The following is a 14,361-nucleotide window of genomic DNA, read 5'->3' on the forward strand; positions in this document are numbered from 1 at the left end:
ACTGGTAAAGGAGAACTCGCTGCAAAACAACATAGAGATCACGCAACCCTCAAGACACCCTGCAGGAGATAACCCATCTGCTTTGCCTCAAACTGACATATCTCTATACCCTTCCACAGTCACAACTACTACGCAATTGATTGATCTTCATGATTCTGAACTCATTAATAAGACATGAGAATCTATCTAGTTCCACAATTACCCAACATGAAAAATCTTCCAATTCACTCATAAATCGAGATTATGTGTCCCATCAAGACAAAAATCGAGCACCCAATTTACACCTCAATCAAACTCTTTTCACCAACTCCAATATATCTGAACACATCCAGCGGTCATGTCATACTCATTACATAGTCATCCAATCATAAATTTCACTAATAGGGATACTACCGGACATATAAGTCCAAAAGCACGTGTTCACACAATCAACATCTCTATGCTCAAGCTACAGTTAAAACCCGGCCACAAGCCCTCCAGACTAGCCCATCATCAGCATACTGAAATCACATTTCCTACCTCATACCCGGAATAATAAGTTGTCGATGCACAGCTGATACCAAGTGCTCATATGCTCTTACGAATGTGTGGAAGGAATTCAAGAGTTACGCTTCAAGCTGAATCAATATCGCATGATAAAGAAAGAAAGATGGGAAGTTTATCCTAAATGCCATGTAGCCTCTCCAAGATAGGTATGGACATTATCATACCGATCCGCAATACTCTACTAGACACTTGCTCATGACTTGTAGAATCTATGAACCTAGAGCTTTGATACCAATTTGTCACAACCCAAAATTCGACTAGTCGTGATGGCACCTAATCCAACCCGCTAGGTAAGCCAATTAACAATTATCTATTTCTAATTAAATTAATATAACAATTAAATGGACGAAATTATCTGAAACTTATACATTTTCCAAGGACTGGTAGTACAAATCAAGAGCTTCTAAGAATAGAGTTTACAAAGCTGATATGAAGTAAATACATCTTTTGTTTGAAAGATACATAAACAGAGTTTTATAAATCTAAGGCTACCATGAACTAGAGGCAGCTACAACAGGGACGCAGGCACACCTTTAAATCCAGCAACCATCGAACACAGCAATAACAACAGCCAACATCTGCATGCAATTTGCAGAAGTGTAGTATCAGTACAACCGGCTCCATGTACTGATAAGTAACAAACCTAACCTTAGGTTGAAAGTAGTGGCGAGCTGGAACATAGTTCGGATCCAACAACAATTCATAACAATGTAGAGCATATAAATAAGGAAGTAACTCACAGATAAAATGCTTATATTTTTCACAGTTTTTTCGAAAGTAGTTCCACTTTTAAAGAGTATCATTGAAAACCCAAATCCTTTACCGAAATCTTCGAAAAATATGAGATAATTTGAAAACTGTAATTTTTCCCAAAAATCTTTCATCAGAAAATGTTTCATTTTCAGATAGCATGAGGAAAGTACATCTTTATGCCTACATGTCAAGAAACAGGTAAAAATCATGAATGTCACCAAAACCGGGCAGTAAAATGGAAATGCATCTTTATGCATGTATTTCAAGTACGCATGTCAAATGCAATGCCTCTCAGTGATGAACTCATGTACTCACACTCTCAGAGTACTCAACCTCATTGTCTCGCATTATCTCATATCGTGCTCAATACTCAGCAATGTACAATACTCGTTGCGGCGTATAACTCGATCCACATATATATAGCCATAAGGCTCGTTGCGGTGTGCAACCCGATCCATATACATATAGCCATAAGGCTCGTTACGGCGTGCAACCTAATCCATATATATATAGTCATAAGGCTCGTTGCAACATGCAACCCGATCCATATATATATATACATAGTCGACTGCGCTCACTAGGGGTGTGTAGACTCCGGAGGGGCTCCTTCAGCCCAAGCGCTATATCGTTGCGGCATGCATCCCAATCCCATAGAATATAATCAATATAACATGCTGCGGCGTATAGCCCGATCTCATAATATCACTCTCAGTCAGGCCCTCGGCCTCACTCAGTTATCAAACTCTCCAGTCTTGCTTACAGGCTCGTAATGTCATGAAACTAGTCCGACAATAATGATATGATATATCAATAAATACAACTGAGACTGAGATATGATATGGATGCATGAATATGATTGAGTACGAAATATCAATGAAATTAGTGAGATGACAAACGACAACTATGGGTCCTAACAATATCCACATAAAGCCTAAATATAATATCTAGCATGATTGACAGCTTAGTTACTTTATCACATGGTGAAAACACAGATATCAACAAAATAGGGCCACTAAATAGTGCCATGAAAATAACGGAGTTACCATTCACAGGGTTCAGGCCCACACGCCCATCACCTAGCATGTGTGTCACCTCATCATCAATCACATAGCATGTATTCGCGGTTTCATACCCTCAGCAGTAAGTTTAGAAGAGTTACTTACCTCGAACAAGCCAATTCCAATACCGAGCAAGCCAAGCGATGCTCCAAAAATGCCATCACGGGCGTTCCGACCTCCGAATAGCTCGAAACTAATCAAAAACAACTCAAATACATCAAACAATGCTAAATGAACCAATCCCAATCGAAAAAGGTTGAATCTTTAATCAAAAGCCCAAAATCGGCCAAAAAGTCCAACCTGAACCCGCACCTCAGAACCCGGTAAAACTCACAAAATCCGACAACCCATCCAATTACAAATCCAATCATACTAGCTTCACTCAATTCCGACTCCGAATCGATGTTCAAAACTTAAAAATTCACTTTATGAAACTTTAGACAAAAACCCCCAAATTTTAGTTTGAAATCATCAATCAAATTCCAAAAATGAAGATAGATTCATAAAATATAACCAAAACCAAGTAGATAACACTTACCCCAATCCATATGGTGAAAATCGCCTCCAAAAGCGCCTAAATCCGAGCTCCCTAACTCAAAATATGATCAAATGAACAAATCTTTATTTTATATATTTTTCTGCCAGCTATTCTGCCTCGTTTTCTGTGCCAAACGATCCCAAAACTCACTTTTGATGTGCTCCAATGGATTTCTTGTAAAATTTTAGTCAAGTTACGCTTTTGAATCACTCCATTTGACCTTATAATAAAAGAGATATATTGGTTTCAGTATTTGCAAATAGTGCAGATTTTTAAATATGAATCCAGTGCCAATTTCGTAATTAATCTGAAAAATCTAGCAACCCAATTCTTAGTGAAATGACCATAAATTCCTCATCGATGTCTAAATTCGACTATTCTTTTTGCTATGGCTCCGTAATTATGATTCAGATATAATGCTTCAATCAAAACAGAAATCAGAGCTCATTTATTTAATGTAGTACCATTTATGCTTGAAGAAACGACGTCGAATTATAAGAAAAACGAGCGCAACGTAGCCCAAACCTATACGAAACTCACCCGAGTCCCTCGGGACCCCGTACGAACATACCAATAAGTCTCATAACATAACACTGACCAACTTAAAGCCTCAAATCATGCATAACAATATTGAAATGACGAAATGCGCCTCAAATCAAACTTGATGAACTTTCGACTTCCAAAAACTCGCGCCGAAACATATCAAATCAACTCGGAATGAACTCAAATTTTGCACACAAATCCTAATACATCATACGGAGCTACTCGCGCCCCCAAACTACCAAACGAAGTGCAAATGCTCAAAACGACCGGTCGGATCATTACACTTTATTTATCTTTTGCATGGTTTTAGGTGGTTTTCAAAATTTTGAAATATCATATCCCTATAAACTGAATTGACGTTCGAAATATTTTCGAAATGATTGTCAATGAAATATTTTAAAAGTTAGGCCTTTAAAATTTCTATGGGATAGAAAAGATAGTGTCTATAAAATTGACTAGTTAAAGTAAAACTTTAATACTAGTGATAATACAAGTAACTAAATGGATCAAACATATTTAAAATTTGACACTCTATATAAAAAAGTACCGTGAAGCAAATGAGGTTCTGAACATCAAAATAAAAATAAATCAAAAGGGGCGAAAAAAGTGCCATGCAATATTTGGAATTATCAACCCTATAGTTTAGTGGTATTAGTGAAAATCTCACTCAGAATTCCTTTTATCCCCTATAATAATTTCTATAGAATATACTACTAGTATCTAAATTTTATTTATTGAAATATATACTCCATAATTCATAAGTATTAATTGAGGGTGAGTTATACCTTTTAATGATTCCGTCAATGACTATCGCATTTGACCTTTCATTTTGAAGTCAAGGGGATAATATTTCCTTGTTCGAAAGAGTTTACACTGAATGAGACGCATGAAAGTGTTGTACATTCATGTGAAAAAAGAGATTCTACATAATCTCTCTCATATCAGGTGTAAGTTTTTGCGTCCTAATTAATTAATTAATGGTATCCTCATTTTCCACTTCTCTCTGTCTATATATAATCACTCACTGTCTTGGTCAAACACACAAACACTCTCTGTATTCTATCAATCTAAAGTAGCAAAAGATGGCAGGGGCTCAAACCCACCAACATTGAGCTCAAGTAGCGGAGTTGGGTCCGTTTTAGAAATTGGTGGCTTCAAATCATACGTCTCTGGTCCTTCCTCTTCCAAACTCGCCATCCTTCTCGTCTCCGACGTTTATGGTACTCACCTCCTCCCCTTTTATATAACTGCCGTCTTATTCATCAACTTTGCGCTATACGATTCTGCTCCATTTGCATTTGCATTTGCATTTCTCTTTCTGCCCCTTCTTTCTTTTTTTCGGAAAAGAAAGAAAACTATAGTTACTTATGGTAATTAAGCTCTATACTGTAGTGCTTTATGAAAATTCCTCTTCTTTTTTTTAGTACAATTAGTATGTAGTTAATTTACTTGTAGCAAGAAATACAACAATTAGAGCCTCAGCAACAGGATGTATGGAATGTTTATTAAGTTCTTTTACGTTCTTGCATTTTCGTTATTGAAAGTTTCTTTGCATCGAGTTCTTCAAAGTTCAAGCAAATTGGGTATACAACAAATATTTATTCTGGATTAACAAGAAAATTTATATGTATATTAGAGATGCAAAAGACTTTTGATTTTCCTGTTTAGTTTATTATAGTGAAGGGATGAACTTTTTATTTCGGAAGACGATTTCTTATGGTCTTAATAATTCTTGGCAGGTTATGAAGCACCAAATCTAAGGTACGCACTGCTTCTCAAGTTCAGCCTAGAATAGTCAAATAGCTTTTAAATTACTATTCTTTCCCACCTCACAATTGTTACTTGCTTATTGTGTAAAAGCTCTTGGCTTAATATCTCTCTGGTGTTTATCAAACACCACGGGAAGAAGTCAGGTCACCATTCTCTGTGTTTGTCCAGTTATTACGCTGCAACAATTTCCTATTTGTATCTTTGGCTGATCGCAAAATTCAACTGTTTTTATGTAGGAAACTTGCTGACAAAGTTGCAGCTGCAGGATACTATGTGGTAGTTCCTGAGTTTCTTTATGGTGATCCTTATAATCCTGAAAACACGGAGAAGCCTTTATCAATCTGGATACAATCACATGGAACAGTATGTGTTCATAATTTGTTGAACTTAGGCTTTCTTTTTTATTAAATAGCCATTGATTTGACTCTACGGAGTCAAAGGAGGCCATGCCATCAATATCCTATTTCTCCATTCATTAAGTTGATAATGCTTGGGAATGTTCCGTGATATTTGTAGCAACACTCTTGCCACTATGCTATTAATTTTTTATTTGTTAATTCTTTTTAGGATAAAGGATTTGAAGATGCAAAAAAAGTTGTTGCTGCTCTCAAAGATAAAGGTATATCTGCAATTGGGGCTGCAGGATTTTGCTGGGGCGGTAAGTTTTTGCACTAAGGTTTTAGGGTTATTGATGTAGAGGGTCAATGCCTTTGTGATAGTTGGAATGTGATCCTGACCTCCAGTTTTCTAACAGCAAAGGTGGTTACCGACCTAGCCAAGTCTTGCTACATTCAAGCTGCAGTGCAATTGCATCCATCATTAGTCAAAGTTGATGATATTAAAGGTATGGCTGTTATTACTAAAATCACCTGTGATCAGATTGAGCTATTACCGCAGATTTATACCAATTTGTTGCATATTCACCCGTTCCATTTGATTTTCTCAATGTCACTTGAATCCTGGATTTTATACGAATTTGTTGCATATACTATTACTGCAAGGGACATTGAGATCCAGATTGATGTTTAGTACTCCAAAGACTTCATATAGCTGGTTGTATTCATTTACGCCTCAATTCCTTTCTAATATGAACTTTGCTACTTAATTTATGAATACTCTTGGTTCTAAGCAATTGGTATTAACTATTGTTTGAATTCTGATGACTACCTTGAACATGTATCTTTTTTATCCTGCCCATCGACTGATGATACATATTACTTGCAGAGGTTAAGGCCTCAATAGCTATTTTAGCAGCTGAGATAGATAGAATCTCTCCTCCGGAGCTTATTAAGCAGTTTGAGGAGATTTTGTCATCAAAACCTGAGGTACATGACATTTTTTTTAAGGGAACCACCTAGGTTCCAAACTCGAATTCATGGGTGATTTATTTTAATAATACTCAAAAGAGATAGTACAGGTAAAGGGGGCTAGGCCTTACCACAGGCGAACCTACTCTATGGGAAAGGGGGTCACAGGATCCTGTTAACCTTGGATATATATACCCAGCAAAATGTAGATATGTTTTACTAGGCACCCTGATACACAAATGTTAAAATGGGTCAGTGGTCGACGGGGCTCCTTAATTCTCCCCTTAGGTTCAATGATCCGGGTTCGGTTCCTGACTATAGCATACTGTTTTTTTATGTTTTGTAATTGAACAAATTTTCTTTAGCATACCAGATTCCTTTCTTCTTTTTTTGCTTTTTCTTTCTCCCTCCACGACAGAAATTAGAAACGAAGTAACTCTTTCTCCAATTCCAAACCCAGCTTCTCTCTCCCTAACTCACACCACAGTCCGCCAGGACCGCCACCCACCACCGCAATGTCTTGACAGAAGTTTCGCCGGCGAGACCAAAAGACATTGGTACCCCCTCCACGCTCTGCCTCTTGGCCTTACCTTAATACTCCTAGTGAGGATAGGACTATAAGAGTTGATTATTAGGATTTTGTCTGTCATTTTACATGATGTCATTCTAAAAAAGATTATGTGGGAAAATAATACTATCATGTTTATTCAGGGGATACACTGATATAAGTAAGTAACTAATTTGATGAATCTCTCCGTTCGTGTTACAAGATTTTGGATTTACCATTTGCTTTTGCTTTCTTGCCTTAATAAGGTGGACAGCTTTGTCAAAATATTTCCTAGTGTTAAGCATGGGTGGACAGTATAATTCAAAAAAAGAAAAATATCTCTAAATTATGAGAAATTGTGGAATACTCACCTATAGCTTGTGAAGTGTGGATTTTTTTATTCTCAAGTTGTAGATAAGTTTAAGGATTTCCTAGATAAGATATGCTATTTTCTTCGAATTTACACTAGTTTTAGTTCTTATTTCGGGAATCAAATTGTATCTCGTCTGGAATTTTTCCGTTTGTCGTGGTCAAAGTATCCAAAATTGTTTGGCCAGATCCTGCACGGATCCCATACCCACACCCATACTAGTGTCGTGTCGACACGGATGCGACACCTAAACTGCCGTGTCGGAGCAACTTAGCTTTCAACACTGCAATATGCTTTCACATCTGACACACTGGTTTCGGCACCTGTCTTGTAGAAGCCAAAAGCGATGACATAGAAGCGGAATAAATAGGCAGAGATCACAATTGCTCTACAAAGCTTATTCCAGAATTTATCACTGAATCTGGCCGTTAATATTTTCTTGTATGTGTGATCTGTGGGAAGTAATGATATTCTTAGCGAAAGAAACCTACATATGCACCAGCCCGTGAGTGCAATAATATGATAATGATGTGTTAAAAGAAATTGAGGTAGACCTAAAATCAGGAAACTTGTCCTAAAAGACCTATAATCTCTCAATATGTAAGAACAAATTACAGTAAAGGAAAAAGACATATGTGAATGCAAAGTAATTGAGATAAATGTTTAGTTTGTAGTTACATTTGGTTCGATATTTGTTAGAAGTATTTCTAGAGTATAGTCAATTCTAACTAATTTAGGATTGAACATGATTAGTTTATTCTGTGATTTGTAGAGAAAACCTGGAGGAAATCACAATTTAAGTAAGTTTTCCATCTGGTTCAGTTAATCTCTAATATAAAGGCATTGCTTCAGGTACAGTCAGAAGGGAAGTAGATATAGCAGTCTCTGAGGTCCCCATTCCTTGATCTGACTTGACTATAACTAATCGATAATACAGGTAAACAGAAAGTGAACTTGCAGTTTGCTTCATCAGTAATTCTATACAGAGCTATGGCGTAGTATACTTTAGAGTTATGTGTGGCTCATGAACAAGACATGATGTCCGGTTTAGATGTTTTTAGGACAATGCACTACGCTCAACAAGTTATCGGACGTGTAATTGCCAACTTGATTGGCCTTAATATGATTCTTAAACTGGGTGTATAAACATTCATAGTGTGATTCTTAATCTGGGTGTATAACCTAGACAAAACACTCATAAATTTGTCCATAAGTTATAAATAGTCAGGAACAAGCAAAAGGTCATTTATCTTGACTATAACTAAATGAATTTCAACTAGGCAGGAAGCATACAAGTGCATTGCTTAGAATATCTCAGGTACTAGTTCTCCATCAGAAAATCAAAGTGCTGATTTGTCCGAAAAGTAGTGTAATGGAGAACGAAGTTTCAATTTATCAGCAGTTAACATTGCGCGGCTGGGGTTTTTGTAGTCCAAAATTATCAAACCATCATTAATAATTGAGTTTAGTTTCAATACACTAATAGTGTAAAAGAATCTTTACCATGTAACTGTCCTTAATGGCAATCTGCTATAACAGGTCAAATAATACCCATAGTGTGAATTTCTTAACGTTGTTGCTAAGAGGATCTTTAGAAGTTAGTGATAAAAAATCATTGGATAAAAAGAAAAGAAGACGAAAATAAAACGTGATCAAATTATGGAACCAATTTGGTACAACTCCCAGCCTCACATAGTGTTGTAATTGCGAGGATTTTCATTGTTGAGGTAACTGGTGTAGTCATTCATCCCTGACATGGGAAAACTCGGAGGACGGAAACCATACTCCGGTGGAAACATGCCCGGATGATAAGGCGGATAACTAGCTTCTCCGCCATATAGTCCTTGGTAAAGATTTGGTAGCTGCCAAAACGTAGAAGATGCTTTCTCTCTTGCTTCTTTAGTTACGCGGTCTTGAATGGATCCGGATCTTTTGTGTATTCTGCAATAACGATCTCTGCAAATTGCTTCATCAACCCCTTTTGGGGGCTCATAAGCTTCAGGTTTATGATCCTTCTTAGTGTCTTTTCTCAATATAAATGTTTCATCTCGACATGAAGATTCTTGATTCTTTTTCTGCTGTCCAACTTTGGTCTTGCCTTTGTACTTGTAGGGATCAGAAGCTTCATTAGAATCACCGCGACACGAAGAATCTGGATTCTTTTTGTTCTGTCCAACTTTAGTCTTGCCTTTGTCCTTGTAGGGATGAGGAGCTGCTGCATTTTGTTGATCAGGAGCAGTAGTATGTACTTCATGAAGAGGGGGATGCTTGTTATAAGATATGACTTCTGCTTCTTTCTTTCTCAATTTGTTGTTGATAGTATTCGTGAGAACAAAAGGATCAAATCTTCCTTTAATGGTAGCCAATTTTGTTTTTGGATCATGCATAACATCAAATACACCTAGCATAAGATCCAAGATCAGACATTCTTTGTTATAAATGGTTTCATAAAAGGTTTAACCAAAGCATTCATGCTCAGACTTCATCAATATTATAGAACAATAATGGGACTCATAAGAAAATAAGCACAAGATTTAAATTTTGTATCATTTTACATGACGGGACTTTGAGTGAACGGGGATGCTTTGTGTACTGGTCTGCCCTATCATTTTACATGATTTGCGTATATATATATATACACTATACGTACATCTTATATAGCTTATATACTATACACTTAGTGTATATATATATATATATATATATATATATATATATATATATATATATGATTCTCTCTTTTTGACCTTTTTGGTAAAATTACAAATAGACTTCTCGTGCAATAAGGCCCTTTCTAATAAGGTCTATTTGACATGAAAATTGATAAATGAAAGAAAAAGGATAAAACCAACTTAAACAATCGGAGAATTATTACCTTCGACTTTTGTTAACAATTTCTTCAACTTCTTTTGACACCCTTTGCAACAGCAGACATCAATTTTTATAACACAAACCTGCAGTTTTAAAGTGCATCCAAGATAAATACTCATAGTTCACTTATTTACAATTAGAAATTAATGTAAGATTATTATAATGTAAGATGAAAAGAGATCATAGTGGTAAAGATTGGAAAAGGAAGAAAGTGAATAACCCCATCATAACGACTCTGTTCCATCAAGACAACATAAGAAAACAAACACAAGAAGCTTAAGAGTAAAAATTGTACCGAGTATATAATATGTATACAAAATATACTCAGAGGAGTTGAGAGAGAGGCGAATCTAGGATTTTAATTCGGTGAGTGTGGCTACCATTATTAATTACTCTTTTCTGAGAACATAGGATACATATTTGGCATAATTATATATCTCTAAATAACTGCATATATATTATACCAGCACAAAGCAGTGACTTCGAATGATTGGCAAAATTGAAATGGACAATCTAAAAACCAAAGGGGCTAAATATTTTGCATGCAAAACCGGGAATTTGAGAGGATGTAAAATGGTGTCATAATGGAAAATATACCCAATTTATAGATATAGATTCTGATTATGGAAAGTAGCAGCATTTTATGGTAGGAGGCAAAAATATTGCTAAACTAGGGTCGAACATTAATTAACGTAAGATTTTGGCAGAAACTAAATGTTCCATCAGTTAGTGCTAATATTTTGTGGTTTAAAGTAGTCACTGAGGGAAAGTAAATATTGTAGATACTTGGATCAATGTTTCTGATTCTTATATGGATAATAACAAAGGTTAAAAATAGATTTATAGGAAACGAATCGGATAGAGAATAAATACAGAATCCGGTAAAAGTAAAAAGTTATATGTTTAGCATGATGTACACTGTAATATATATATATATATATATATATATATATATATATATATATATATATATATATATATGGTAAAGTAATTTGACCTAGCTGTTACTAATTAGTAGAAGGAAAGAAGCTTCTTCTCAAAGATTTTACCTTGTGCCACAACCAAGAATTATAAGTGAATGTTAATCTCCGAGGTGCAGTTTAGCTATTTCCGTGTTTGAGCATTGGAACACCGATTAGCCTATGTTATTTCTTGTTTAATACTAAAAAAATTACAAAAGCATTACTTAATAAACTTTGAAGATTTATACAGTTATTTTTCTTATGTTTATTAAGTGTTCGATATTGAATACATTCATGCCTTATTTCAAGTAATGTCACTAAAAAGAATTACATTAAATCATGAGATCATAAGACGTAGCTTTCAGAATTTAAACAAGTACTATTATATATGCATATTATTCTCACCAAAATACAATTCTAATTCTAACTCTATGGTCTTTGCTAATATTCTAATTCTTGACATAGCATATGAGCCAGAGGTGAATCCCAAACTTGAACTTTAGAGACATACAACCAAAACTATTGATTATAAACCCGTAACTTTAATTATACATCAGCCCTCCTGATATGAGTTAAACACGATATAACTTTTGCATTATTAATAATGCCTTCCACATAACTTTTGTTATCTAGTCTCTAGCACAGACAGAGAGCATCGCAAAACTTGCATTTTAGTGTAAGGAGGAAATAATCTCCAGGACCAGTTACAAATTGAATAGAAGATGATGATCCTCCAAAGATCTCATATTTTACTTCTCCTGAAGATAGACATATAACTAGAACATTTGTATGGTCCATAAGAACGATTTTTCCATTGGTAGGTAACATTTCCCCGAGCGTTTTTAACATTCTTAATTTTGTCAAAAGACTCAGAAATGTCATTCACATCCACTGGATTCACATCATTGGTTGCAGCTAGTAATTAGAAGGAAACTACTACGTGCAACATGCATCTAGAATTACACTGAACAGCAAGAAAAATCAGTATATGCCGATTCATCCAACTGAAAATGTGAAAATGGACAGTATTTCAAAGTCCAGATTTCAGCCACCCCGAGCTTCTCTCCTTGTAGCATCATGAAGTAGTTCTATGTCAACTCCATCCGGAGGTAACTGCACATATCTCACCACCGATCCTCTGATGAAGCAATTCCTCACTGATTTCTGTCACCATCAAAAACAGTTTTATCAGCACTACAGCGAGAAATGAAATGAGTACCAAAACACAAAAAGAAGAAAATACAAGGGACAAAAAGTTAAGTATGTTTCAGCGAAGGAAGAGTGAAAAAACTAGGCAAATTAAACCAAGTTCTGTTCCTCAAAAAAGAAAGGTAAACAAAAATAGACATACTAGGCCAGTAACTATGAGCAACCTACTTCCAGTAGAGATCCCTTTCACTTTGGAGTAGTTTCAGTTTTTCATCCATACTGAATAAATATATACCCTTGCATACTTGAGGAAAACCTAATGTCAATACGAGAATGTTCTCGACTTTTTTAAGTGAAGCGCCAATTAATATATATATTAAATTTGCATATATAAATAACCAAAAACTCAATAGCAATAACGTATTAGCAAATATTTCAATTCAAAAACTTAAAGTAGATAGTAGATACTAAAAGTCTAGAACAAGATAGTCAATAATTCATGAAGAAGAAGAAAGAAGAGTCTCTTGCTTTTTTTGTGAAAAAAAATCGATGCTTCTGTCACATCGTCGTCTCCTTGCCCCACTGATGCCTCGTCGCCACTTTTCTAATTTCGCGATGCCTCAGCTGAAAATAGCGATGAGCTTCTGCTTCGTGTCGCCACATGTTATTAGCGCTGAGGTGAGCGCTATTTACAACACTGGTTCATATCTTTAAAATTGCGGGAAAAAACATTTTACAGTATAGGAATATAGCGTATAAGAAACTGACGACCGGGAAAGGTTGATGGCTACATAGCTTGCCATATAAATAGAAAAGAGACCGTCATCTTTACATTGGTGAAATAATCTTTCTTTTTATAACTATACATCCCAATCTATAGGATTAATTAAGCTGCAGCTCTACCGAGATCTCCTTCCCTACTCTATAAGGAAGTGGGTGCTTGCCTACGTGGAATGGGCCAAAGGACATCTGTTTTCTTTAATTCAGATGGGGCGAGCTGGATAAGTGAAATGAAAAAAGACGATTCACAAGGCGAAACATGAGGGAACCCAACCTAGCGGGAAAAGTGCAGCAGGGTCAGCGGGGCATGGCGAAATTTGCCCTGGGTAGGCGTAGGTTAGGAGGGTGAAGCATCTACCGTTCCCCCCATTGAAGAACGACTCATAACGAAACAACACAAGGTCATTTATTTGGAGAGACCATCATATTTCACCCAACCACAGGCGATATCATTGTGGTTATATATAGAGCATAAGGTTCACCATTCTATTGTCTTCTCTGCAGCTTCCAGGTTGAGTAAGACACAAAATTCTTTAGTTAAGGTTTTCCCCAGCACTACAATAGTTACAGTGATATTGGATTCTTGTACTTACAAGTTCTTAACATTGGAATAAGAAATCCTCAGCGTCCAAATGTTCAAAGAATGTAAAGCTAGACGCCTTCAAGTAACATAAGTAGTTACATTAAACAGAAAGGTGAATAGATCATAGCATAGCTTATAACAAATATGAACAAACACTAGGCCTTAGCAGGACAGAGCCACTAAACAATCATAGTCATAGTGATCGACAAAGCTCGTAACCATAAGACTAAAACTACAAAAAGAATCTCATATCTTTGTGAACCTTAGTGACCAGAATTTTAGACACACAGAGAAGTTAATACTTCAAATCGACCTTCTTCACTGGACATCAGTACTTCAAAGTGGCCCTCCTTAATTCAAATATCCAACCAACAGTAAATAGTTCTAGCAAATCTATCAGGGTTCACAACTAAAGACTACTATGGAGGAGAAAAATAGCATGCCCTCCTAGTGCATAACCAAACCAAAAAGAACCAATTCACAAGTTCTTCAATTGAGAGAGTGAGAGAGAGCCAATCAGAGGTTCTCAACCAATCGTACACAAAGAGAGAAGGTGAAAGAAAGAACAAAATGAAATGCATGGC

The 14,361-nt window shown here is 36.0% G+C and overlaps 1 protein-coding gene across 1 annotated transcript; it reads left to right on the forward strand.

Moving 5' to 3' along the window:
* Positions 1-4,408: 4,408 nt before the first annotated feature.
* On the forward strand, positions 4,409-9,811 carry LOC107805116 (endo-1,3;1,4-beta-D-glucanase-like; the record flags this gene model as incomplete). Its single annotated transcript, XM_016629110.2, has 7 exons — positions 4,409-4,658; positions 5,178-5,199; positions 5,445-5,571; positions 5,776-5,866; positions 5,963-6,052; positions 6,433-6,533; positions 9,545-9,811. Coding segments are annotated over 7 exons (771 nt in total), but the record flags the coding sequence as incomplete, so codon positions are not given.
* Between the last annotated feature and the right edge of the window lie 4,550 nt (positions 9,812-14,361).

This window comes from Nicotiana tabacum, chromosome 22, assembly GCF_000715075.1.
Source record: "Nicotiana tabacum cultivar K326 chromosome 22, ASM71507v2, whole genome shotgun sequence".
Classification (NCBI taxonomy): domain Eukaryota; kingdom Viridiplantae; phylum Streptophyta; class Magnoliopsida; order Solanales; family Solanaceae; genus Nicotiana; species Nicotiana tabacum.